This window comes from Peromyscus leucopus, chromosome 20, assembly GCF_004664715.2.
Source record: "Peromyscus leucopus breed LL Stock chromosome 20, UCI_PerLeu_2.1, whole genome shotgun sequence".
Classification (NCBI taxonomy): domain Eukaryota; kingdom Metazoa; phylum Chordata; class Mammalia; order Rodentia; family Cricetidae; genus Peromyscus; species Peromyscus leucopus.
The window spans coordinates 36,757,925-36,785,817 of record NC_051080.1 but is presented as its reverse complement, the minus strand read 5'-3'; the positions used below and the strand labels follow the sequence as shown (position 1 = coordinate 36,785,817).

At 50.5% G+C, this 27,893-nt stretch overlaps 1 protein-coding gene and 1 pseudogene across 3 annotated transcripts; both read right to left on the bottom strand.

Annotated features, from left to right (window-relative positions):
* LOC114694361 (DNA dC->dU-editing enzyme APOBEC3-like) lies at positions 1–27,350 on the bottom strand. 3 transcript variants are annotated; one of them, XM_037197674.1, is made up of 8 exons: positions 27,250–27,350; positions 11,988–12,144; positions 10,596–10,872; positions 10,373–10,487; positions 2,022–2,187; positions 974–1,232; positions 609–721; positions 1–220 (listed from the first exon to the last, which is right to left on the bottom strand). In XM_037197674.1, exons 2-8 carry the CDS (start codon positions 12,036–12,038, stop codon positions 155–157), a joined length of 1,047 nt encoding a protein of 348 aa, XP_037053569.1. In that variant the 5' UTR covers positions 12,039–12,144; positions 27,250–27,350; the 3' UTR covers positions 1–154. The 3 variants fall into 3 exon arrangements, with proteins under 3 accessions (XP_037053569.1, XP_028727114.1, XP_037053568.1); XM_028871281.2 differs by lacking the exon at positions 27,250–27,350 and adding an exon at positions 14,874–15,332; XM_037197673.1 differs by lacking the exons at positions 1–220; positions 27,250–27,350 and adding an exon at positions 14,874–15,336 and having other exon boundaries at positions 610–721; positions 951–1,232.
* Positions 19,987–20,624, bottom strand: LOC114694360 (annotated as a pseudogene).
* Positions 27,351–27,893: the final 543 nt, after the last annotated feature.

Genomic DNA, 27,893 nt, shown 5'->3' with positions numbered 1-27,893 from the left:
CTGCATCAAATAACAAAACAGAAACAAAACAACAACAACAACAACAAAACAAAATAAAAAAGAAAAGAAATAGGAGAACAAGGTCTTCTTGACCTGGCATTGGGGCAGACGCCAAAAGACACGCTTGAGACTGTCTTGAATCTCTTCTTGCCATTCAGGGCAATGGCGGTCCAAGTTGTAGATTTCCAAAGTCATTCAACAAACCTTGCAGGCCCCAGGACTGTGGAGAGAGAAATTAGGGTGTGCCAATGCGCCTGAGGAAGGGAGGAAATTGAAAATAGGGATGTTCAAGGAAATTGAAAATAGGGATGTTCAAGGAAAGAACATGGGCAGAGAGGTGAGGAGAGTGCCTGAGGGAGAGAAGGCAGGACCAGGAGGCTCTGGTGGGAGAGAACAAAATAAGTCTAGGAGGGAGAGGGCAGTGGGAAGGGTGAACAGTAGGGGGGCTCCAAAGCCTAGCCCAGGGGAAGAGGGGGCGGGGCCTGCAGGAAGCCCGGTAGCAGGAGGGGGTGGAGCCTGAAACGGGAGGCGGTGTCTGCAGGAGGGGCCTGAAGCAGGAGGGCGGGGTCTACACTAGGAGGCGGGGCCTGCAGCAGGGCGGATCTCACCTCCTTGATCCTCCAGAGCCGTCTTTGTATGCACCTGCTGTTTTTCTCCAGTTGATTCCATGGCTGGAACGGCCTTTGGGGGTTCACAAAGTCTGTCCAGCAGTCAGTAAATTCTGAGATGGAAAAACGGGTAGCCAGTGAGGTCCCAGGCCGTGCAGAGGCCTTCCTCCTTCCTTCTCCCGCCTTCTCCTCCCAGGATATTACTCTCCGCATCGAATCTGCCCTTCGGGTGGAGGCACATCTTTGCCCTCAGCAGGGTCAGCACCCTTCCTTCCTGCCCAGCTTCTCCCCCGGCCTCCTGGCCATCGCTAGTCCTCTTGGAACTGAGAAACCTTTGCCCACCGGTGGCTGTGGTCCCTTCTTACGCGGGAGGTCCATGACGTCCACCTGGATCCCTGATTGCCACATAGCACACAGCCCCTCTTGGTACTTCCTCCTCCAGTGGAAGTACAGGCGGGAGGTGTAGACGCGCAGAACCAGGTCTGGGTGATCCTTTTTGAATGCAGCCAGTTTCTGGGCACAGTTCGGGCAGGGGCTCCATGTGAGGTAGCAGGTGATTCGCGCTTGGCCCAGCTCCAAGGAACGCATCTCATCAATGAAGAGGATTTCTGCGTGTTTACCTTTCTGAGGGGAGTCCAGGCAGAGAGAAGAAAGAGTTGGAAGGTGGGAGCCAGACATCACGTGATTGGGGGTGAGCTTGGAGACCAGGGGCTCTAGCTTGTGAACTTCCTAATGTCTTGCCTAGCAGAGGAGAGACTCTCCTTTCTGCACTCACTCCCTAACTCCACATTCCCAAAGCACCACAGCCTTTTCTAAATTGGACGAGGATCCCAGAGGTGCCCAGAGAAAAGGGATCAGCAAACAGATGGTGCTTTCGAGATGGTCCCCAGTGCCCCAGTGCTGTGGCCTCACTTTAGGATGCTGACCCATGAGTTTTTCTTTTCTTCTTTTTCCCCCAAGACAGGGTCTCTCAGTGTAGTCCTGGCTGTCCTGAAACTCACACTATGTAGATCAGGCTGTCCTTGAACTCACAGAGATCCGCTTACCTCTGCCTCCCCAGCGCTGGAATTAAAGGCGTGCGCCACGCCGCCCAGCAAGCGCTTTTCAAAGAGGTTTTAATCAGGATGCAGCCTGGGAGACAGCAGTAAAGAGGCCACTGTGTGCAGTCCACTGTTTCTCCAAGGCAGTAAAAAAGCTGAGCTCGGAGGCTTATCTAACCTTGAGTGGCGGGAAGACTTTCTATGAAAGGGAACAACCTCGAAAGATCCAGGGCCAGCAAGAAAGACTAAGCCCCAGTGTGTGGGGGCGGGGGGGATGGAAGTGAACATGGGGACCCTCACACTGTGCATGGTGTACTGGAGAGGGGGGGTCCCTGGCTGCCTCTCCATCTGGCTCTGAGACCCCATCTGGCACCTTGTTCTGCAGGCAGCCTTTGAGCGGCTCTTGGTCATCGTTCTGCTCCAGCTGGTAGCACAGATAGGTCGTCCTTTGGTAGAAGCGATGCTGGACTGGCTCAACCCGGGCCCCGTTGTTAAACTGCAAGTTGAATATGTCTTCTCTCAGCAGATTCACCGGGTTTCTGTACAAGAAACCAACAAAGGGAGGCGTGAATACGGGACCTCTGGGCCGAGGAGGGGAAGGTGCAGGTGCCTCAGGGCACGGCCTCCCTCCCACCCTGTGCCCTGGCGCCACACTCCCTGTGGACGCCGTTTAGGAGTGATGGGCATGCTGAACCATTTCAGAAAATGCTTCACATTTATTTATTTATTAATTCTGAGTGTGTGCAATTATGCACGACTAAATGCCATAGCCCGTGCGGCAGTCAGAGGTCAGCCTGCAGGAGCTGGACCCTTCCTTCCGCTGTGTGGCTCATCAGGCGGGCAGCACTACTCAGACATCTTGCCAGCACGAGACATGTTTGTTTGTTTTTGTTTTTTTGAGACAGGGTTTCTCTGGGTAGCCTTGGCTATTCTGGAACCTTCTCTATAGACCAGGCTGGCCTCAAACTCACAGAGACGCACCTGCCTCTGCCTCCTGAGGGCTGGGATTAAAGGCGTGCGCCACCACTGCCTGACTGAGTCTTTTTTTTTTTTTTTGACTCAAGGCCTGGCTCTTGCTGGCCGTAAGTCCAACTTGAATTGACGTGGCTACGTGACATCACTGTCTGACTGACGTAGAAGCAGCCCCACAGGGCACATCAGCACACTTCCTGCTGCCCTACCCGATGATCTGATGACCGACCCTCCTCTACTTCTGACGTCTGCATCAGCAACATGCCACCACCACCCCTACAAGGCCCTCCCCACCGTTCCTCTGTTTCCCTTCCCTCGCAGCCCTTGGTGAGTGGCATGTGTGGTCACAAACAAGTGATGTCTCTAGCCAAGGCTGCTCCCCAATGGAACCTGAAGGTGTCTGGGCTCCATCACTGCCCTTGGAGCGAAGACATGGATTCTTCTGGGACTGTCTCTCTGCTCTGGAACTCAGGGACACCTGATGGTTCCTGGCCAAAGTGACTCTTTGGTGGGATCTGAAGGCCTGGGACAAGGTGGCTCAACCACTTAGCCTAGAAGGGAGAAGGGACTGTTTCCTGTCTTGTCTCACTTCCTGGTTGAAATACAGGAGGCCCAGCTCATCCTGGGTGAATATGTGTATTGTGTGGATTTTTTTCCTCTCTGTCTGTCTGTCTCTCTCCCCCATCTCTGTGGCTGTGACACACAGCAAAACTTGCTTCTCTTTCTTATCTCTCAATTCCTGATTTCAGAGTGTGGCGTGGATGTCAGGGGCAGCTTGTCTGGAGTGAATCCTTACTCTGGCTTTACTTTCTTGCCTGCCTTTCTTCATGGGTCTCTGCAGTGAGCCCTGCATCCTGTGATCTCTGCTGGAAACTCCATCTTCCATTGATTGGTAAGTCTCTGCTTTCTTCACAGGAGTGCTGACTGCCCTGTGCCTGCAGCCCTCCCTCTCTGTTAAGTAAGGCACTGCTTTACCTTCCAAGCGGATACTCTGTGAGTGCCCATAGTCCCATCGTCCCCCTTTTACTTACTACTAGGATGCTTTCTTTTCAAGTGGAACAAATCTGACTTTCAGACTCTCAAAGCATTAAACTCCCTGTGTATCATCTCAGGCCAAAGTGTGAGCTCCAGATCAGGAGCCTTGACCCTCCATGGTATTGTTCTTTCTTTCTTTCTCTCCCTCTCTGTTTCATTTTTTTGAGACAGGGTTTCTCTGTGTAGCCCTGGCTGTCCTGGACTCGTTCTGTAGACCAGGCTGGCCTCAAACTCACAAACATCCACCTGCCTCTGCCTTGTGAGTCCTGGGATGACTAAAGGTATGCACCGCCACAGCCTGGCTATCTTCTCTTTTTCTATGTACACGTGTGGCATGTTTGGTGTACATGCATGTGGACATGTACACCCATGTGTGCCCACGTAGAGGCCAGAGCTGGACACTGGGTATCTTTACTGTCACCCCCCACTTTATTGCCTTGAGACAGACAGGGAGCCTCTCACTGAACCGGAAGCTCCTCATTTAGTCTAGAATGGCTGGCGGGGGTGGGGTGGGGTGGGGGCTCCCGGGATCTGGCCATCTTTGACACTCAACACACGCACACACGCAGCTTTCCCAACTTTTTTTTTACACAGGTACTGGGATTTGAACTCTGGTCTTCATGCTTACAAAGCAAATACTCAAACCTCATGAGCCATCTCCCTCACCCTGTCCTTTCCAAGTGTTCAGGGATCCCATTTTCTGGCATCTCTGTCAAAATTCAAGTCTACAAAAACTCACCACATGTTGGGGCTATAGGGCAGTCTGAAGGGCTCCCGGTGGCTCAGTGGTTAAGAGTACTTGATGCTCTTGCAAAGGACCCAGGTTTGGTTCCCAGCACCCACATGGTGGCTCGTAGCCTTCTGTAACTCTAGTTCCAAGGTATCTGATCCCTCCTCTGCCCTCTACAGGCCATGCCTGTGGGTGTACTTACGTAAGTGCAAAACATTCATATGCATGAAACAAAAAGAATTAAATCTAAAAAAACAAACAAACACAGAACCTCACCATGTGAGCAGGGGCATGGTGGAGCACACCTTTAATCCCAGCACTCAAGAGGCAGAGGCAGGTGGATCTCTGTGAGTTCGAGGCCAGCCTGGTCTACAAAGTGAGTTTTAGGACAGCCAGGGCTGTTACACAGAGAAACCCCATCTTGAAAAACCAAAACCAAACCAAATACCTCACCACATGTAAAGTTCGGTGAGATTCTCTGAGCCTTAACTCATCCAACCTACCTCTCAAAAGGAAAAAATGTAAGCAAGTGGATAAATGTTACATCTAGCGGCAGCATCCCATCCTCAGATCCCAGGTCTCATTCCCAAGACTGCAGATATGGGGAGTGGGGGACGACAAAGAACAGTCCTGAGGTATCCATTCCTAATTCACACTCTGAGAAATACTGTGAAGAGACCCAAGTGGTCTGGGCCCAGCCTGCATCCTCACCCTGCCTGGTTCTTCAGGAGAAAGCAACCCTATGTTCTCTGGGGAGGGCACATGCCTTCTGTATCAAAACTGCAAGCATAGGTCATCATAGATGGTTCTCGGCCCCTCTGAATTCCCTCTCCTCCTGCCTAAGGTTGAGTTCATTGTCCAAGATTGATAAAACTTTTCTTTCTTTTCAAAAAGATTGTAAGCCAGGCAGGGGGGCCACATGCCTTTAATCCCAGCACTCTGGAGGCAGAGGCAAGTAGAGCTCTGTGAGTTTGAGGCCAGCCTGGTCTACAGAGTGAGTTATAGGACAGCCAGGGCTACACAAAAAAACTGTCTCAAAAAAAAAAAAAAAAAAGATTTTCGTTTTCATCTTTAATTCTGTAGGGGCTGGGTGGGAGGGAGATGGGTATGGGCACACGTATGCAGGTGCCCACAGAGGCCAGAAGAGGTTATCAGATCTCCTGAAACTGGAGTTACAGGCAATTATGAGCTACCTGATGTGAGTGCGGGGTTCTTCTGCAAGAGCAGTTGGTGCTTTGAACCACTGAGCAGTCTCCAAGCTTTTCTTATCTTGGCCAATTGTGCTGGAAGGCAACTCTGTAACCCTCAGACTCATGTGAAATCAAGGCCCTCACTCCCTCAGAAGTGTGGGTGTGGGCACATGCACGCATGAGTGCACACATGATATCCAGAGGACAATCAGAGCAGTAACACACAGGCACTTTGTGTATTGGCAGCACACAAACAGCCTGGTGGAGTTATCCTGCAGTGTACTCCATAACTGAAGCTTATGAACCTAAACCAAGGATGGTAAAGGGGCAAAAAGGTCAGCCAGAACCCGGGGGAGGATGGGACTTACAACATCCCAAGTGCTGATGGTGATACACAGGCAGCCGTGTCCCAACAGTGAACCACTCAAGGATTTCTGCTTTCTCCTCAAAAGGACTCATAATCTACTTATGCCCATCCTGCCTGTGCCCACCAGGCAGATCTTTTGTTTTTAAACAGAGTCTTACTGTGTAGCTCAGGCTGACCTAAAACTCACCATGTAGAGCAGGTTAGCCCTGAGCTCATAGAGCTCCACTAATTGGTGCTAGGATTAAAGGTCTGTGCCACAGAAGGGGGCGGGGGTGGGGGTAGGCTTTTAATCCCTGCACTTGGGAGGCAGAAGCAGGTGATCTGAGGTTAAGGCTAGCCTGGTCTACAGAGTGAGTTCCAGGATAGCCAGAGCTACACAGAGAAACCCTGTTTCAGAAAAACAAAACAAAACAAAAAACAACAACAACAAAAAAAACCCCACAAAACAAAACAAAAAGATCTATGCCACCACACCTAACATTAGGCAAGTCCTTCTAAATTTTTATTTTATTTTATTTTTATTTATGTGACTCTGGGTGTGTCTGCCATCCCCATGTAGCATGTTAGCATCTGGTGCACTATGTGGGGATTGGGGAATTTTATCAAGTAGGCTCTGTCTATGAGACCCTGATAGTGATCTACAGGCTCTACCCGGGAACCGGAGGGCCCAGGGCAGTCAGGCTGGCACAGTCTCAGGCTCACTCTCCTTCCTATTGTCCTGTGACTTGGCAAAGCAGAGCCTGGGATGGAGACAGGCCTCCCCATGCAGTCCGAGCAAGGACCCCAAAGGAAAGAGGAAGTAAATGCCAGAAAGGGAGGTGGAGGAACAGCTGGATTGGGAAGGGGGAAAGGCAGATGGAGTCCTCTTCACTCACGTCTACCTGGCACTTGGTGTGTGTGGGTCAGGGCACAGGATTTCATCTCTAGCCCCGGAGAAGGCCGCACCTCTGCCCTATCTGCTACACCAACAGTACAGGAATGGGGGACACAGCGGGGTGGGGGTGGCGTGTGTGTGGGGGGAAGGTTCATGGCTCTGTCATCTCAGAAGAGGTCTCAAGCACACAGAGAGGCTGAGACTGTCTCTAGAGGCCACACAGCCATGAAGGACATGGCGGGAGTGCTGGCCAGGTCTGCTTGGCTGGGTTCCCTCCCGCTCCAGCTGCTGCTTCTGTGGCCTTCATTGTTCTAAGTAGCAGGAGTAGGGGGTGGGAAAGAGGTGACTCCCCCACGGCCTGCCAGGTCTAAGATACAAGGACATGGACTTCAAGTGCACATTCCTGAAGCTGTCGGCCTGCTTTGGCAAGTCTCAACCAAGGAGCCTCAGATTAGAAAATACAAAGAACATTCTGTGAAAGCTGTCACCTCAGGGCCTGGCTCTCACGAGAACTAGAGTCCCCCAGCAGGCCTTCTCTCTCCCCACAGTCCTCCTCCTCCGTGACCTCCTCCCTGGGCTCAGCCTCCACACTGCCCTGGCTCCAATCCCACATTAACAGAGACTCAGGCAAGACTTTAAGAGAGTCCCTCCTCCCCCATCTGTCCTAACATCCTGGGGCCAGCGTCTGAGGAGGATTCCAGAATGAGCTGGGTCCTTTCAGGAAGACGCCACATCTGTATAACCGAGTCAGAGGGCTGAGGTGTGTCTCACATCAAAAGGTGGAACCCGGGGGCTGGAGAGATGGCTCAGCGGTTAAGAGCACTGGCTGCTCTTCCAGAGGACCTGAGTTCAGTTCCCAGCAACCACATGGTGGCTCACAACCATCTGTAATGAGATCTGGCACACAGACAGAACACTGTATACATAATAAATAAATAAATCTTTAAGGAAAAAAAAAAAAAAAAGGGTGGAACCCTGGCTTCTCCCTAGGGAATATTCCCACGTCTCCAGCCTTGAGAGGCACCGTGAACGACAGAATGCCCCAAGTCTGTGAGCCAGGGGAAGAGGAAGCGTATGCTACCTTGGGAGCCACACCAGGCTCTGGAAGCTACTGGACACCCCAGGGTGGGTCTCAAGGACAGGTATCTCCCAACATAAGAGGCAGTCTTGCTCATGAGGGACAATGTTGGTGACTGGGATCATGGAGCTTGGGGCCACATCAGGGCCTCTCTGTACCTCTTCCCTTAGGGGAGATTTGGAAGGTCAGACATGATGACCCAGCCAGAGGACCCCTGGCTGCTGCTGATCTCAAATGACATACCAACAGCCCAGAGGAAGATGGGACTCTGACCACCACATGGTGACCTCAGTGTCCCTGCCCCTGGGTCGGCATGCCTGGAGTCATCTGGGTCAAGCTGAGGCCTTTTGCTTCTCATGGTGTTATGAAATGGCAGGGGATGTCAAGGGCGATTGTCCCTGGCCAGCCTGTCAGCATGCTCCCCTGAGCTTCCCCAAAACACCTGCCTCCTGGTCTCACTTCCCATCCTGCCCAGTACCAGAGGTGCATCCCCTGGTTGTCCCTCTTGGACAGCCTCTACACTTAAAAAACAAACTACGGTGGTGGTGCACGCCTTTAATCCCAGCACTCGGGAGGCAGAGCCAGGCGGATCTCTGTGAGTTCGAGGCTAGCCTGGGCTACCAAGTGAGTTCCAGGAAAGGCCCAAAGCTACACAGAGAAACTCTGTCTCAAAAAACCAAAAAAAAAAAAAAAAAAAACCAAACAAACAAACCAGCCGGGCGGTGGCAGCGCACTCGGGAGGCAGAGCCAGGAGGATCTTTGTGAGTTCGAGGCCAGCCTGGTCTACAGAGCGAGATCCAGGAAAGGCTCAAAGCTACACAGAGAAACCCTGTCTCAAAAAAACAACCAAAAACCAAAAAAACCAACCAACCAACCAACCAACCAACCAACCAGTGTTTATTCCTTGTATTATTATTATTTGTGTGTGTGTATGACGTAGGTGTGTATCTGCCATGGCCTAACAAGTCTGGAGGTCAGAGCGCAACTCGGTCGAGTTGGTTCTCTCCTTCCTCCTTTATGTGGGTTCCAGGGATCAAACTCATGTGGCAAGGCTTGTATGACAAGGACCTTTACCCACTGAACCGCCTTACCAGCCTCTACTCTTACCCAACTTGTTCCTCAACCCCCCTCCCTCACTCTTATGTAAGTATATATTCCACCATTCCTCTCTGTCCAGTCCCATGGCTCACCTGCATCCCACCCCCCAGCTTCATCTCTGGGAGACATCAGACAGATATTTGACAGGGTGAGAGGACAATGGGGAGGGGTCCAGGGTGGAGCAAGGTCTAAATGGAAGAGGGTGTCAGGGCATGCTCAGGGATTCTCCTGGGCCCTGACAACTCTGCGCTCTCCATCCACAAAGAAGTCTCTTACGGTAAGGAGCCCAAGTTCCAGGCCCTAAGCCTTAGGACTCAGAATGGAACCATTTAGATGGGTCCTAATCCAAGCCTTATAAAGGGAAGAGGGAATCTGGACAGAGGGATACTAGGAAAGGAGGACCACAGCGCACAGAGACCCAACGAGAAGGGACCATCTACAAGTCAGGGGAGAGCCTCAGAAAAAAAATGCCCATCAGCCTCTTGGACCTGGAGAGGGCACAGCGGGCTGGCGTAGCATCTGGTGGGTGACATCCTGGCAGTTGGGAATATGACAGCCTCTTCCTTCCTGTGAACACTCAGGCTGCATTTTTTTTTTTTTTTTTTTTTAAGACATGGTTTTGCCGGGCGGTGGTGGCGCACACCTTTAATTCTTGCACATGGGAGGCAGAGCCAGGCAGATCTCTGTGAGTTCGAGGCCAGCCTAGACTACCAAGTGAGTTCCAGGAAAGGTGCAAAGCTACACAGAGAAACCCTGTCTCAAAAAACCAAAATAAATAAATAAATAAATAAATAAATAAAAAAAGTAAAGACAGGGTTTCTCTGTGTAGCCCTGGTTGTCCTAGAACTTGATCTGTAGACCAGGCTGGCCTCGAACTCACAGAGATCCGCCTGCCTCTGCCTCACCAGTGCTGGGATTAAAGATGTGTGCCACCACTGCCCAGTGGCTGTCTTTTATAAAAAAATAAAATAAAATAAAAATTATTTTCTACGTGCACTGGTGTTTTGCCTGCATGTGTGTCTGTGTGAGGGTTCTGGATTTCCATGGACTGGAGTTATGTCCAGTTCTGAGCAGCCACGTGGGCGCTGGGAATTGAACCCAGGTCCTCTAGGAAGAACAGCCACTGTTCTTAACTGCTGAGCCATCTCTTCACCTCCTCCAGGCTGCCTTTTTGGAGTCTCTACCTTACAACCTCCATGCTTACACATACACCAATTTGTTTCCGTTTAGCAAGAGGATTCTGCTAAATCATGATGGCATGATCGGAGACACCAGGTTACGGGGTGGGAAGAGCCTTGTGGGTAAAGATGCCCCAGAGAAAGAGGAGGTCTGGGAGGAGGGAGAAGAGAGGAGGTGGCCCGGCATAAGAAAGCCCCTCACCTGAGAATCTCCCAAAGCTTGGAATCCTGGAACCTAAAATTGATTTTAAGTTTCTTCCAAGGCCTGAAAGACTTGCCGCCATTGTCCACAAACGTGTTCCAACACTTTTTAAATTCTGAGACAGAAGAGGAGAGAAGGCATCAAGGCTGGCTCCCCGGCTGCTCCCCCTTCACTGTGTGGCAGACCCACAGGCCCTCCTGCAGCCCTGACGCCCACCCCTCACCTGGGAAGTCCATGGCAGCTATCTGGGCTCCCGCCTGAATCAGCCTGTGAAGCTTGTGCTGGTAGTGGGGGTCCCAAAAATAGTAGAGGCGGGAGCTGAAGATGGTCAGGCTCAGGTTGCGGTGGGTGGCCAGGAACCTGGCCACCTGCTCGGCACAGCTGCCGCAGGGGCTCCAGGACACGTACCAGGTGATCTTGTACTCTTTGCTAGGGGACAACACTTCCAGGAATTGGGCGTGGAACCAGTAGAGGAAGCACTCTTCAGCATGGATGTCATCCTGGGAAAGAAAGGGGAACCCAGGATGGGAGGGGAGGGGCAGGCCGCATGTGGAGGCAGGATTCTGGCACTGGACTGGTTCTGTGTCTCCATCCCTCCCCGTCCTCCTTTGTTAATTTTGCACCCCTCACCATTCCAGGTTTAGCTACTAAGCCCACATCCATTCTGCAGCTCCCTGGCATCTCTCAGTAGTACTAAGCCCTCCTGTAGCCAGGTCCACTGGGCGGCTAGTTATCATCTGCTGTTCCCTTAGTTGGCCGTGGGTAGCTACCGAGTCTTGAAATGTGGCTCATCTGAGTTAACATTTACAGCACGTACGCAACACACAAGTCATTTTGTTTCCTCTAAAATTTTATTTTATTGGCTTTTCAAGGCAGTGCTTCTCTGTGTAGCCCTGGCTGTCCTGGAGCTGGCTCTGTAGACCAGGGTGGCCTTGAACTCAGAGATCCTCCTGCCTCTGCCTCCTGAATGCTGGGATTAAAGGTGTGCACCACCATGCCCAGCCACATTAATCATTCTATATTCTCAATGGGCTGAGGAGAGCCTGAGCAATCTATTTATTTAGATTGTGTGTGTGTGTGTGTGTGTGTGTGTGTGTGTGTGTGTGTGTGTTCCCGTGTGTGGGAACACATGTGTGCTGGAGCATGTATATGTGGAGGCTAGAACTTGATACTGGATGTTTTTCTTGTTCACTCTCCACATTGAGGCAGGGTCCCCTACTGTACCCAGAGCTAGATGCCTCAGCTAGCCCAGTGAGCCAGCTTGCCCTGGCACTTCCCGGGCTCTGCCTCTCATAGGTTAGGATTGTAGCTGCCCTCTATGTCCACCCGGCTTTTACATGGATGCCCGGGATCCAAACTCTGGTCTCCTCCATGCCTCTGCAGCCCCTTGGCATTTATTGATTTGTTTGTTTGGATAAGGTCTCACATCACCCAGGCCGGCCCCAGTCTCTACATCACCCAGGATGATCTTGCACTGCCAGCCTTCCTGAGAGCTAGGATTACAGGTATGAGCCACTGTGCCTGGGTTTTCTGGGGCCGCCACGGATCAAACCCAGGACTCCGTGCACGTTAGGTAAACAGTCTACCAACTGAGCTGCACTTCCGACCCCAATACCTCTTTTCTGAAGACCCCCTGGTAAAGGGGGACGAGTTCGCCGCACTCCATCCCGTTCACTTCGTAGCACAGGAAGGTGTTGTTCCGGCTGTTGGCGTAGCGTAGGTTCTTAAAGTGGAAGTAGAAGGTTCTTTGATACAACAGCTTTATCGTGTTTCTGCAGGCACGAGGGAGAAAACAAGCTGCAGCGCGTGCCCGGGAGGGACTCCAAGCAGAACAAGGCCCCCGGAGCCCTGAGACACCGCCTCACGTCGACCTTTGACAGTTCCCGCAAGCGGGAAGGTGGGGGAAAGGAGAGAAAAGGCTGCCGTCGGAGCAGTCCCCTCCGACCCGTGTCCCAGGGCTGGCCCTTCCAGCGGAGCCCCTACCTGAGAACATGGGAGGCACAGAACGCTTCCAACCCTGAGGAATAACGTTTAGCATTTCACCCCAGCTCCTTCCTGACTCGACACCTCTACAGAGTACGGAGGTTTTAAAAATCCAGGAAACGGTACTCGAGCTATGACTCAGTAATAAAGTGCTTACACCCAAGTCCCAGTTCTCAGAGCAGATGTAAAAGCCAAGCACAGGGGTGTGCATCTATAACCCCAGAGTTGGGGTAGCAGAGACAGGAGGATCCCAGGAGCTCTGTGGCCAGCCAACTGGAATCCACAAGCTTGTTTCACTGAAAGGTCCTAACTCAAAGAAATAAGGCGGGGTGCAACTGAGGAAGACACTAGACATCAACCTCTGGCTCCCAGATGTGAGCACATGTATACAACCACACACACACACACACACACACACACACACACACACACACACACACAGAGAGAGATCTTGTCAGAGAAATTCCTACCTTCACATAGACAATCTACTGTCTCAGCATTTCTTGGGTCTGAACTCATAAAAATCCTTCCATGACCCTGCAGGAAATGTTCCCATTTAATAGACAGGGTAAGCCCAAGCCTGTAACTATAGCCTTTGGGGAGCAGGAACAGGGGGAGACTATTACAAGATTGAGTCCTGCTTGATCTATATAGTGAGTTCAAGGCTAGCCAAAGCTTCATAGCAAAATCCTGTCTGAAAAAAAACCAAAAGCAGCCAAACTACCATCACCACCACCATCACCACCACCACCACCACAAAATCCCACAACACAGTAACAACCCAAAACCAGGAGGCAGAGATGCCCTATCATAGAGCTTGGTGGGAAAGAACTGGGTGCCTGGTAGACCAGTTGATCCCCGATGTTGTTAGGACAATGGTTAAGAGTTAGTGGAGGGAATCAGCCTGGACCCCTCCCTCACAGTCAGCAGCCTGGAGAACAAAAGGCCGGAAGACCCACACTTCAATCAACCCCTGGTCAGAAGAAAGAGTCTTATCTCTGTCACAGGGAGAGAGGTGACATCCGGGCCTGGTTTCAAGGCCACCCATGGGCCAAGGCTAACAGATAAGTGCCTATACCTGGCTTCAGGGAATCTTTCTGTGGAAGATTAAAGACATGCTTTTCTGTGATATGCCTTGCTGAGGCCTCTCCTGACGGTCCTCTGTACAGGTCTATCCATCACTAGATAGAATCAAGTTGCTCAGGAGGTGAATGTTCTAAAGACGGGGGGGGGGGGGGGGGGGGGGGGGGGGGGGGGGGGGGAAGGAACGACACCCCACTATGGGCCAGGAAGATGATTCAGCAGGTAAAAGTACTAGCCTTGAAAGCCTGCATCCCCCACCCCCCTACACATGGCTGCTTGGGGTGCAGGAGGGCCAGTGGTCTCTGGTTGCCGACCACTCTCACGCCTCCATTTTCTGGGCACTGACTGGGCCGGCCTTCTACTTTCACATGAGCCGACCAAGGAATTCTTTAATCGAGATCAAAAGCACCAGGAGAGGGAATAGAAATCAGTGAGAGTCACCTGTGGGAGTAGGCAGTTTGGGGGTGTAACTTTCATATTCATATGTATATATGTATACTTATATACGTATACACACACACACACACAGGCTTATGTCTATTTATTTAGGTTTTTTAAAACGTTTTCTCTGTGTAGCTCTGGAACTCATTCTGTAGCTCAGGCTGGCCTCAAACAGAGATCCACCAGGCTCTGCCTCCCGAGTGCTGGGATAATAGGCGTGCGCCACCACCCCACGGCTGCTTATATCTCTTGACATTGGATATGGGTACGTGTGCGTGTGTGAGAATATTGCATGTTGGGATGCCTGGAGGTCGGGAGAGGGCCTTGGATCCCCTGAAGTTGGAGATGCAACTGATTGTGGGAATTGAACTTGGGTCCTCTGTGGAAGCAGAAACCGTTCCTGACTGAAGCGCCAATCTCTCCAGTGCCAACCCCGCCCCCTACTCTTACTCTTTTTCTCAAACGTTATCTGAATGGTGTGGTTGTGAGGGGTCACAGTGGCCATCCAGGAAGTGGGTGTGTTGAGGGACTTCTCTTTTCACTCTTTCTTTCCCGGGGGGCTACTTCGGGAAAGGTGATTCACATCAGAGTGGCCCCCTCTTCTCCCGAGACTGGGTTAGAACAGCATGGAGAGCCTAGAACATCCATCGAAAGTGCTCCAAAGTTCGCTTCCATGGACTTTTCTTTAAATTCAGACGCACAGCCCAGCCCAGGATCAGCGGAAAGACCCACGGACGAGCAGCCCCAGCCTGAGGAGGAGTTTTAAGAGGAAGAAATATGGGAGATATGGAGAGGGGTGCCAGGGGGCCAGTGTAAAAGCAGCTACGAGGCAACCGCGGGACCCTCGAAGGGAGAGGGGGCTACAGAGGATCATGGAGAGAGAGAGAGGAGTCGCAGGGTCGGGGACCTGGAGGAGAGGCCCAGCACATAGCACAATGGGGGCCCCCAGGAAGAGACTGCAGGGGAAATCTTGGAGTAGCGGGGCCAGCGGTACCTGATTGGTGAGTAGGGTCTGCGACGGCGGCATCCCGGGCAGGTTGGTCCCATCCCAGCTCTGGGCCCCACGCGCTGGGATTGCATTTCCTGTGTCTAGGCCCCGGTTTTGGGAGACCCCAGAAATGCGAGTGACCTCCTGGGCCATGTGAGTGCAGGCCCCACCCTCTTCCTGCTTCAGCTCCCGGAATGGGAGGGCTCTGGGCGATCGAGCCCAGCAGGCTCCTGCCCACCTTCCCTCCTACCCGCTGTCCCCTCGATTGGCAGAGACCTGCTCCTCGGTACAATGGCCCGAGGGGATCGCAAAGAGAAAGAGAAACTAACTGAGGGCGGTGGGAGGCCGGCGCCCAGCGCGGTGAGGGGCAGAACACGCCTCTAGGGTAGCCTCAGGCTTCTCCATCCCACCGGCTCAATCCAGGCTGTGCCAGAACTTGGAGCGGCAGCTGCTAGTTGAACCCTGACTCTTCAGGTGTGAAGGGGGCGTGGATTCTGGGTGGGGACTCCTGGGCTCTCTCCCCTCGACTCAGGGGAGGGGACAGTCTAGCTTTGGGTTTCTAGTTGTGGACTTGGATTTTGGCATCTTTCATCTCTAATTTCCCAGCTGCCCAAGCTCAGATGGGTCATTGATGGCTCAGGACCAGGCAGCTGCCCGTGGACGAGCTGGCATTAGAGGCCGTGATCCAAGCTCCTTTCCTGTGTGTCCCTGCAGATGAGGGAGACAGATTCTCAAAGGTGGACGAGCTTGCTTTCCCCACAGACCTGGCTCTCAAAGGTGGCAGTGTGGACCAAGAACCAGAAGCACGAACTTCTGGTTATTGAAGTTCATTCAGAGTTCTTTGGAGGAATGAATGCACATGGCGTCAAATAATCTGACGCGTCCTTGGATACATGTCTGTGCTGGTGAATCCTTGCTCTCTACAGAGGCTCTGGACTCTTAGCCTGCTGTCCAAGAGTGAGAATGTGTCACAGCGCCCCCACCTGGCGGAAGTCTGTCCTACCTCTGTGCAAAGCCGATTAACTGGTTGAACTTGGTGGGATGAGATGTGTGTGAAGGTTTTTCTATTGCCATGGAAAACAAATGGACACAATATAACAGCATTAATGGGAAATAATACTTCATTCAGAACTAGACACATTTAAAAAGAAAATGTAACAAAAAGACCCAGAAAATGCACCAAACCCAGATTCCGAGGAGTCCGAAGACACAGTGGTAAAAATTCCGTTTTTGCAGCCAAGGGATGAACTCTGTCCCCTTATTACTGTGTGGACTTTGGTGATTTATTTAACACCCCGAGTCTAGTATTTCCCCATCTATAAATGGGCATTAAAAAAAAAAAGCCAACCTGGTGGTGGTGGCCGGCGGCGGCGGCAGCGCACGCCTTTAAGCCCAGCTCTGGGGAGGCCGAGGCAGGTGGATCTCTGTGAGTTCCAGAGACAGCCAGAGTGAGTTTACAGAGTGAGTTCCAGGACAGCCAGGGCTACGCAAAGAAACCCTGTCTTGAACCTCCCTCAAAAAAAAAAAATCCTACTTTATGGGGCTACTGGCAAGATAAAATGTGGTTTATTTAAGGAACTTATTGGGTACCCAAATTGTTACAAAAACTGAGCCAAAAAAATGATATCACCACTGACACTACATTTTTTCTTCATTATATATATATATATATATATATATATATATATATATATATATATATACACATATATATGTGTGTGTTTTATTTTTTGTGCATTGGTGTTTTGCCTGGATGTATGTCTGTATGAGGGTGTTGGATCCTGGAGTTACAGTTAAGTTGTAAGTTTCCATGTGGGTGCTGGGAATTGAACTCGGTCCTCTGGAAGAGCAGTCAGTGCTCTAACCACTGTGTCATCTCTTCAGTCCCTCTTTATTATATTTATTTGTATGGTATGTGTGTGCCTGGTATAAGGAGTCCAAACTAGGGCATCAGATTCCTGGGAACTGGAGTTACAGACAGTTGTGAGCTGCCATGTAGGTGCTGGGAATTGAACCTGGGTCCTCTGGAAGAGCAGTCAGTGCTCTTAACCACTGAGCCATCTCTGCAGCCTGTTCTCTGTCTTTTGATAAGAGATAGGATGGCTCAAGAGATGTACTTGGATGGAGTTACAATCTATTGGTAAAACTGGAAACTGGCCGGGCGGTGGTGGCGCACGCCTTTAATCCCAGCACTCAGGAGGCAGAGGCAGGCGGATCTCTGTGAGTTCGAGGCCAGCCTGGGCTACAGAGCGAGATCCAGGCCAGGATCCAAAAAGCTACACAGAGAAACCCTGTCTTGAAAACAAAGAAAAACCCAGAAACTGGAAACTGCTGAGCTGCACAAGGGGTTTGGTGCAAGTCCTTTCCCTGTTACTGGGGGTTCTGGTGAACGTCCTGGAAAATTGGAAGTTTTTGACAAAGCTGGCTTCCTAGCACCTGTGTGTTTAGTTTAATAAGAAATTACTAACTCGGGCTGGAGAGATGGCTCAGAGGTTAAGAGCACTGCCTGCTCTTCCAGAGGTCCTGAGTTCAATTCCCAGAAACCACATGGTGGCTCACAACCATCTGTAGTGAGATCTGGTGCCCTCTTCTGGCCTGCAGGCTTATTGTATACATAATAAATAAATAAATCTTAAAAAAATAAAAAAAGAAATTACTAACTCTACAAGAGCTATACCGTTTTGTATTCTCCTTGCCAATGTGTGAGTAGTCCATCTTCTCCACAGCTGTCCCAGCATCTGGTTGTATCACTCATTTTCATTTTAACCACCCAGTGAATTTAAAGTGATATTATGAGGTTGTTTTGTTTTGCTTTTTTGTTTGTTTTGTTTTGTTTTTTGTTTTTCAAGACAGGTTTTCTCTGTGTAGCCCTGGTTGTCCTGGAACTCACTCTGTAGACCAGGCTGGTCTTAAACTCACAGAGATCCACCTGCCTCTGCTTCCCAAGTTCTGGGATTAAAGGCGTGCACCACCACTGCCTGGCTTGCTTTGCTTTTTGAGACACACTCTCACTAGGTAAATCAGGCTGAACTTGAACTGGAGATTCCCCTGACAGCCTCTTGAGCATTGTGATCACAGGCATGTGGCACTGTGCACGGCTGTGCTGTGGTGTCCCTGTTCATTCCCATGGTGAGTGACAGTGAAAGTGTGTGCAGATGCCTCTCTGCCCTCTCTAGCTTGTATTAAATATACTAATAACCCGCACAAATAGATTCACCTCCTTGACTCTCAACCCTGTAAAGCTGAAATGCCACCAAGTCCAGCTCTCCCTTCCTCTCCCCTCCCAGCTTTCTCCCTTCTGTCTCTGGGATCTGCACTTGTAAAATGGAATTGTTAATCCCCCAGCGAGAATAAAACCACTACCTCAATTTGAGCCAAATATGAAGTGACCTTGATTTTTATTGGGGTGGCCAGTGCCTGCCTCCTAAGTCGGGTTAAAGAGAGCAGTCTGAATCCATGTCTTGGGCCCCTTTTAAGGAGTGAAATTAGGAGTTGTTGCAAAGCTGTTTTACAGAAGAGAGACGATTGGGCAATAAGAAAATACAGAAAAAAAATCTCCAAAAAACATCGTGTGTGCTGGGTCTGGGAATTGTGCAAATATCGAAGACGAGGCTGCCAACCTTGTATGAGCAGAAGCAACTTTATTCCATCACCCTGGGGTACCAGAACTTCTAACTAGTTAGGGCCACAGGCAGGCTGGGATGCGCTCTGTGACTGGAACAGAGGGAGTAGGTCCTTTAAGGGGGGTGCTCAGGGGTGATATAAGAAAAAGAATTTTTACAATTTGAGATTAAGTCCTGGATGATGGTATATTCCAGGAATTTACAACTTTTGATAACATTTTACAATTAGTAGTACAATTTGTGATAACATAGTGTTTGTACAAGCTTAACAGAGGGGTTGCAAACACAAGTCTGTGGTTATCTCAACACAGCTCTCGACCCAGCTGGGCTCTTGTCTTTATTTTTAACCAACTCTTCTCCCTGTGACTGAGAATTTTGGGCAAGGCTCAAGCAGTACAAGAAGCTGGGTAGGTGGGCTCATGTTCAGACCTGCTCTGGGCTCTTGAGTGTGGTCACCGTGTGATTAGGGAAGGTAAGGGTATTCTCAAAAATGAGTCAAGGTCATGGGTTGGGGAAGGTCAGGTTCCAGGAAACAGAGCAGCTCAGCTCTTAGAGTAAACAGAAACTTATTTTTAACAATACAGCATAATGGCTCCTGCCCTCCAAATGGAGCCAGGCGGGTTCCTCAGAATCACACCCGACTTGTGTCTCTGTGTGTCCTAGTCAGGGTCACTGTTGCTGTGATGAAACACCATGACCAAAGCAACCCGGGGAGGAAAGGGTTCATCGGCTTATGCTTCCACATCACCATTCATCACTGAAGGAAGCCAGGACAGGAACCCTAAACGGGGCAGGAACCTGGAGGCAGGAGCTGATGCAGAGGCCACAGAGGGGTGCTGCTTACTGGCTTACTCCTGGTTTGCTCAGCCTGCTTCCTTACAGAATGCAGAAAAGGTACCACCCACAGTGGCCTGGGCCATATCCCCCCTGCTCCCCCGTCAATCGTTAATTAAGAAAATGCCCTTCATCTGTATCTGATGGAGGCATTCTCTCAATTGAGGTTCCCTCCTCTCAGGTAACTCTAGCTTATGTCAAGTTGACCCAGAACTTGCTAGCACTCTGTGACTGCTGGCCTACTTCAATATCCTCAGAGTCTCTAATTTCCTTTCTTTCCTGCCTTGCTTCTTTCGCTTGTTTTTGAGGCAGGGTGTCTCACTATGCAACCCTGGCTGCCCCAAAACTCAGAGATCCACCTGCCTCTTCTAACTCATGGCTGGGGTTAAAGGTGTGTGCTCCCACACTGACACACACACCCCTCCCGTTTTTGCCTTTTGGAGACAGGGTTTCTCTGTGTGGTCCTGGCTGTCCTAGTACTCACTCTGTAGATCAGGCTTGTCTCAAACCCAGAGATCCTCCTGTCTCTGTCTCCCAAGTGCTAGGATTAAAGGTGTGTGCCACCACCACTCAGCCCATTTTTGTTTTTTAATGGCAAATAGAAACTGAGGCTGGAACTGAGTTTTTTTTTTTTTAATTTATATTTTTTTCCAGATACAAAGCAAACAGGTTTATTCTGTAGGCCAGCCCCACAATCATGTAGGATCTTCAGGCTGAGTCCACAGGAAAAGCGAGGACAGAGGAACCTTCCATGTTCTGAGGGTTCCAGGGCTCTCTCCCTGATAGCTCCATCCGGGCAACCCAGGGATGCAGCTACCTCAACACCCTTTCCTGTGAGGACAAGGGGAGGGGGCCATTTTTGCTGGGAAAGATTAGATCACTTGGTCTGGGGGTCACTTTTGCCTGAGCTTCATGATAAAGGAAATTTCATCTAGATTCCGGATGCCGTAATCTCTGAGCTCCTTCCTGTCCTCTGTGAGCTTCTCCCCAGCTGAGGTCAGATGGTACAGTCCGCCACACGTTCGATCAGCTGATGTGCTGAATGCCTCCTTCCCGGTCCTGCTTGAGCTGCATGTATCTCTGGATAGCTTTCTTCAGGTCCAGGACCGTGGCATTGTACGACGACCACAGGCATTACTTCTCCATCCATCTTGCACACTCGGACTGTCATTGCGTGGCCATATTCCAGTGCGATCTGAGAGTTGACCTCTTCTAAAGTGACCTGGATGGGAAGGTCGCAGAGCAGTGGGTCTTGCACCACAATGGCGAGACCTTCTTGGAACAAATCCATCCTCATCATCCTCAGACTTACATCTCCTTTTTTTTTTTTTTTTTTTTTTTTTTTTTTTTTTTTTTTTTTTTAAGAGATTGGGTTTCTCTGTGTAGCCCTGGCTGTCCTGGAACTCACTCTGTAGCCCAGGCTGGCCTCAAACTCTTGATCCTCTTGCTTCCACCTCCCAAGTGCTGGTACTTAGGCATGCACCTTTACTCTTGGCAACAGTGAATACTTCTATAATATTCAGCATGTGTGGGCCAAGCATTCTTCATATTTAGCTATAAACTCACAAGTCTGCCGGGCCTCACAGGCAGTCCTGGAAGAGTTCTAATGCTCTCCTGTAGCAGGCTTTCTTTGGGCCAGCCAGCTCCCAAATCATGACACAGAGACTTATTATTAGTTATGAATGTTCCATCTTATCTTATGCATGTCCCACTAGCTCTTGTAAATTAAACCTGTTTCTCTTCATCTACATTTTGCCTCGGGGCTTTTTACCTTTCTTTCCTTCTGTGTGTCTCTCTTTTCCTGCCTCTTCCTTGGCTGACTGGCTGGTGGCTGCCTGCCTCCCTGGCCCCAGGTGTCGCCCTGTCTTCCTCCTCCTCTCTTCTCTCATTCTTGGAGCCTAGATGTCCCCTCCCACTTATTCTCTCTGCCCATCAGCCCCACCTATCCCTCTACTGCCTAGCTATTCAGCTTTTTTTTAGGCCAATAAATGTATAGACGTTGGGCAGATTCTTCCATATGCTCCTGTGAAAGGTGGCACACACCCGAGGCAGGAGGATCTCAAATTCAAAGTCAGCTACACGTTCAGCTTTTTATTTGGCCAATCAGGTGCCTTAGTCAGGCAAGATTAAAAAAAAAAAAATGCAACACATCTTTACCTAATTAAACAAATGCAACATAAACAAATGTAACACATCTTGCCTAGTTAAAGTAATTTCCACAACATTCTCACTTATACAATAGAAAAGAATCACGGAGCTGTGGGACCCACCAAATGTCAGGGCCTACACCTATCACCAACTTATCCTGCTTGGTAATGCCTGTTTACATGAGTCCAGGCATGCCCCGTGGGCGTCAGCCTTTTACTCAAACTTGAACTAGTTCTCTGAATAGATTCCATGACACAGCAAAGCAGCCACAGAGGAGGGGGTCCATTTCATCTCTAGCCCACAGTCTCATGAGTTCACGAAGATAAGTTAACTACACTCAGTTTATATGGTGCTGGGGAATCAAACCCAGGGCCTCTTGAACGCTAGGCAAGTGTTCTACCAATTGAGCCACATCCTCAGCCACTTTGGCATGGGTTCAGGCTGTGGAATAAATGACAGGTTAGGTAAGCAGATCTGACTTTTAGAAGTTGCCACTAATACAAAACAAAAACCACCACAGAGTAATGTCCAGTAGGGTGGGTATTGTGGATAGGAGGCGCGCGCGCGCGCGTGCGCGCGCGCACACACACACACACACACACACACCTCAGCCTCCAACTGGAATTCCAGCTGTGTGCCACTTTGCACAGAAGCATGTGGAAATATCTACCCAGCAGCTATACATTGATCTAACATTTATATGTCATCTGTCTATACTTATTATCTATTATCTACCATCCATTCATCTTTATATACATCACTAATCTATCATCTAGTTATCGCCTATCTATAATCAACTATTGATCATTCATCGATCATCTATCATTTTATCTACTTATTATTAATTGATCTACAAGGATTTCAGCTTTCAGAGTCATTCCGTCGCTGACCACAGCGCTCACAGCTGCTTCTCTTGGCCGGAATAGTATCCGCCTTGCCATGTGGGGGTTTTGGGATGCATTCCCGGGAAACAACCTAGCTCGCTAGTTCATGCTCTGCAAGACGCGTGGGATGCGTGGGACCTGTTTCTCCCTCCCATCCCACAGCTCATCCACTGGAAATACCCTCGAGACTGTAGGTTTGCCTGGTCTGCTCTACTCGGCCCACAGGCCACCCCCCTGATTTTCCTTTGGTTCCGCTGATGGGTCCGCTCCCGCTCCTAGGATAGCGCAGCTGAGGATGCGGCTGTTCCTTTCTCCCTGCAACTGCGCAGTCTCGGGCAGAGACGCCAGGGCGGGTCCTCCTGCCGCCGCCGCCACTGCTTCTTCAGCCGCCGCCTGCAGGGGGCGCCCGGGCACAGGGCGCCGCATTCCCAGCCACCACCTTCTAACGCGCCACAATCCTTGGCCCGGGTGGTGCAGACTTGGCGCGGCGCTCGTTGTGCGGAGCTCTCAACAGCACCTGAGTCTTTGGCGTTTTAAACGACTTGGATCATTTGGCCAGCGATGTCTCTGGTGTTAAAAGACTGCGATTGAATAGTTTTGCAACCTACGAATCTATACCAATACCGAAAATATTCCTAATACCCAGTGCGTGGTTGGCAAGGAGCAAACGCAAGGCTGGCTTGAGAAAGGGGAGCGCCGAGATCCCGCGCGGGAAGGATTGGAAGGACCTGGGCTTGGGATGCGAGAATGCAGGCGCGGGCTGTCAGGGAGGGAGCTTGGCACTCCCGTCCTGTTCTGGACCTGGGGCTTTTCTTTTGGGTCAGCAGAGGTTAGGCCATGCTGTAAGAAACCGAGCACCCCTAGATCTCAGGGGTTTGACTCTAGGAAGCCCTTTTCTACTTAAGTTAAGTACCCCTGGGGCGGGGCGGCGAGTTCCACCCCGCATCTGCACTCAGGAGCGATGCTGTCAGGGAGCCAGCAACACCTAGGGATGCTGACTGCTCTGGCTCTTAAAGCGTCTACATGGAAGTGACGTCACCCATGCTCGCATCGCATTGGCCAAAACGAGTCACATGTCCACGGCGAACCTCAAAGATGGAAAATCTGACTCCATCCTGTACTTCATTAAAGACGGGGAGGAGGGGTTCCTGTGAGCGGTCCTGGGCTGGCGCTGCTCTCTGCCACCAGGTGCAGTCAATTTCTCTGAATGTCCGCGCTAATAAATAAGGCAAGGAAAAGGGAGGAAACGGCTGCTGTGCGTCCTTGTCCAGGTCACCCTTACATCCTGACCCTAAAGACACATCCTGGTAGAAGTTAGCATCAGGGTCCTAGCTCAGGCACAAGACCGTTTGCCGTCAGCTACCACCAGTTACCTCCTGGCCGATGAAAATCTTTAGTTAAGAATGGAGGGAAAAGGGGCCGGCTGGGTGGCACGGGCCTTTAATCTGGGCACTAGGGGGTTTGTGAGTTGAAGACAACCCACATAGTGAGTTCCAGGTCAGCCAGGGCTAACAGTGAGAGCCTGTCTCACAAAATACCAATGAAGGGAAAGAAACTAGAAAACAGAATTCACAGTCTAGAAATCCAGTAAGTTTCCCCCCCCCCTCCCCAAAGACTTGGTTGCTTTTACACCTGCCTCTACTTCACCTCGTTATTCAGGCACTCAAACATGTCACAGAACTTAAGAAATTAAAAAAAAAAAAAAAAAAAAAAAAAGAATCTCACTATGTAGCCTTGCTCGGTCTTGAACTCACAGAGACCTGCCCGGCTTCTGGTCCCTCCCACCCAGTGCTGGGATTAAAGTTGTCAGCCACTGTGCAAAATAAAAATCCTGAAAGCTCCCACTTAGAGGAGGTACCTTGCCTAGAAAGGAATGAGGAAGATTCTAATTGGTGGAGAACTGTTTTCAGGATACTGCTCCTGTTCTGTTTTTGAGTGTGCTTGGTTGCGATTATGTTACATTGTATTTCTGACTTAACAGAAGTGAATCAGAACAAAACAGAGGTTCTTTAAAAGTAATAATGAAACCCTCAGCCTAAGGGTCAGGGAGAGGGCTCAGCAGATAAAAGGTGCTTGCCGCCAAGCCCATGGATCCGCGCTCGGTCTTCCGTACTCATGTGATTGAAGAAAACTGATTTCCACAAGTGCCCTGATCTCTCTCTATGCATCTGGGTGCATGCAGACACATATCACAAATGAACATATAACAAAATAAAAATGACTAATGAGAAAATGGCAGCATACCAGGCCCAGAAGGGTTCTGCAAGCGTAATGAGCAAACAGTCCTCCAGAGTGAGTATAAAATTGGAAATGTATGTTCTAAGACATGCAGATCCTTAGGTAATGCTTTTGTATATGCAGCCATGAATCAGCATTGTAGGTTCAAAGAGGGCTAGCGGAACATCTCATTTGCTGGACCACCAATCCATTCTCCCCTAGGTGTGAATACGTGACTTGAGGCACAGTCTGAAGCTGTGAAAACATTTTTTTTTTTAAAAATTTTCCCCGAGACAAGGTTTTTCTGGAACTTGCTTTGTAGACCAGGCTGGCCTTGAACTCACAGAGATCTATCTGCCGGCCTTTGCCTCCCAAGTGCTGGGATTAAAGGCATGTGCCACCATCACTCGGCTTGAATACATTTTCTACTTAAGGGCTGTGGAGAAGGTTAGCTGGTAACGAGCTTGTCTTGCAAGCCTGTAGATCTAAGATCAGCTCCCCAGAACCCACATAAAAATCCAGGGGTGGTCTATGGCCATACCACCCTGAGCACGACTGATCTCATCTGATCTCAGAAGCTAAACAGGGATGGGAGACTGCCTGGGAATATCAGGTGTTGTAGGCATTTAAATAAAAAAAGCAAGAAAAAGAAAAGAAAAGAAAAAAAATCCAGGGATGATACTCCCAGTGATGGTAAGATGGGAGTTGGGGCCCTAAAAGCATGGGGACCAGCCAGCTTGCTCTTTGTGTGAAGTTCCTGGCTTGTGAGAGACTCTCTCAGGAAAAAGGTAGGAGACACTGGAGAACCAGCACCCACGTTTGAGCTCTGCCTTCTACACACACAGACACATAAATACACACACACACACACACACACACACACACACACACACACACATTAAAAAATAACCAACCCATTACCTCAGAATAAGCATGAAAATAATGCCTTTTTTTTTTTTTTTAAGATAGGGTTTCTCTGTGTAGGCCTGTCTGTCTTGGAACTTGTTCTATAGACCAGGCTGGCCTTGAACTCACAACTCTCCATCTACCTCTGCCTCCCAAGTGCTGGGATTAAAAGCATGCACCACGAGGCAATGCCTGGCCCGGTTAATGCCTTTTAATACAAGGCTGGTTAGTCTCTCCGGGGATGTGGCCCCGTTATTGGGCCTTGCCTAGCGCGCACGAAGCCTGGGCTTGAGTCCGAGCACTGAATTAAACCACGGTGGAGAGGGAGGCGCAGCAGCTGCTCCGACTCCATTAACAGCTCCTGCTGGCAGCGCCGACGCCCACCGGTTTCCTGGACTCCGGCCAAAGCTCTGAACCGCCAACTCTGTCGAAGCCTGCACTTGATATCATGGGTGGTGCCACCCCCGTGAAAAGAGGATGCTGGCCAGGAGATGAACGCTCTGCTCTGCCCTAACCTGAGGGTGAACGGTGGCAAAGCAGTGGCCGGAATGCACCATCCTGTGGTCTCCACCAGGGGGGCCAAAGCCAGTGGACTTCGCACTAGCTCCTCTGGGTCACCATGTCCGATAGGCTCCACCCCTACCGCCAAGCCCCACCTTCAACCTGCGCCCGCCCGTTCCTCACCTTAGGAGCCACTATCAAGAGATGGCCAATGGGGTTGGGGTCGGGAGGCAGAATCCCTGCCAAACTAGGGCTTTGGGGCCCAGGGAGGAGGGGCAGGATCATGCTCTCTTGCCTTCAGAGAGCTCAGCTCGCATTGACTCTCAAGAGAAGGCGTTGATGTTTCCTATGGTAGAACTGGAAGCCGCGGCTGGGCCAGAGAGTGAATCTGAACCCACTGTAGACTCTCCTTCTGGCTGCTGAGGCCAAGGGTTCCCAAAGGAACAAAGACACCAATTTGGTTGTATAAACAAAACAAGTATGGTGATGCACACCTGTAAGCCTGGCCCTGGGGAGGCAGAGCCAGGCAGATCTCTGTGAGTTCGAGGCCAGCCTGGTCTACAGAGTGAGTTCCAGGACAGCCAGAGTGTTACACAGAGAAATCATGTCTCAAACAGAAAAAAAGAAAAGAAAAGTTCAAGGTTATCCTTGAATACATAGCGAGTTCCAATCCAGCCTGGGCTACAAGAGACCTTGTCTCAAAAGCACGAGTCGATTTATCTTGTTCCTACAGGAGCAAGGTGACAGGAGAGAGTCCTCCGTCCCTGGACACCCCTGTCCTCTTAGCAAACACACAGGCAGGGCTCTGTGATCAGGTGGGGCCGTTGAACGCTACTCCGCGTCCTGTTGGGAGCGCACAGAACAGGAAACAGTTGCGCACCCGAGCAAGGGCACCCAGCCTTTGAGCAAACGTTGCTCATGCGCAGTGTGCAGAGCAGCCCTTGGCACACCGAGGCTCCAGCGTGAAGACCGTTGCCTGGCTTGCCATCTTGTTTTTCCTGCCAAAGTTATGATAAGAGGTTTTTCACTTGTAGGCGATTTACTTTGTGAGTCACAGGCCAGAAATGGTGCCTTGGGATCTGAGCCAGCGTGGAAGCAGCCGTGAGCGGGAGGAAGAGCCCCGTTCTAGGAACAAAGGCCTATGGTCCTCTCATGGCCATATTCACAGAAAAGGGTTAATGGTCGCCAGTGACATCTCTGGACCTTGATTCTGGTCAAAGGAAACAGCAATCATTTAAAAAAAAAAAATGGAGCGTGTCTAAAGCTTACTGCGTTCTTCAGCATGCTGTGTAGAGGAGCAGGTAGGGGCAGGTCAGTGTGTGTTCAGTCAGGGGTGACAGGAACCCAATTCCGAGGAGATCCAATGACAAGTGGAACTAAGGGAGGCCTCTGTGACGTCAGGGCTCTGGCTCCTGCCAGCTGCAGGTGCCCTGGCTCCGGCTCTGTCCTCTTTGTGCTGGCCTCTTTTCAGACCCGCTTCTGGCGGTTAGGGAAACCAGTTGCCGAGGTGGCGATGACAAGCCCTCCCACACCATCCAGACAAGGAAGAGAAGCTGCATCCCAGAATTCCCAGGGGGAAAGGACACAAGTTTGAGATTGACTGGACCAGCACAGGTCATGTGCCCACTTGTGACCCAGTCACAGCGTAGCTGAGCGTGGAGTTCACTAGTGTCCACTCTTGTCCGAGGGAGGGAGGCTTTATGGGTATGAAGCACTTATTCATGTTTAGAATGATGTTTTAGGAGCTGGAAAGATGACTCAGTGGTAAAGAGCACATATTACATTTGCAGAGACCCTGAGTTCGGTTCCCAGCATCCACAGCAATCAGCTCACAATGTTAAGCCCACCAGACAGGAGTAAAAGACCACCAATCGGCCAGGCGGTGGTGGCACACGACTTTAATCCCAGCACTC

What these genes read in the sequence shown, in the direction of transcription:
- LOC114694361 (XM_028871281.2), bottom strand. Translation starts at nt 14,959, where the DNA reads ATGCAATCCCAGCGCGTGGGGCCCAGAGCTGGGATGGGACCAACCTGC. An exon ending in AAGCTTTGGGAGATTCTCAG is followed by an intron (nt 2,188 to 10,372) that starts GTGAGGGGCTTT and finishes TTTCTTGTACAG; the next exon opens with AAACCCGGTGAATCTGCTGA. An exon ending in AAGGCTGCCTGCAGAACAAG is followed by an intron (nt 1,233 to 2,021) that starts GTGCCAGATGGG and finishes GACTCCCCTCAG; the next exon opens with AAAGGTAAACACGCAGAAAT.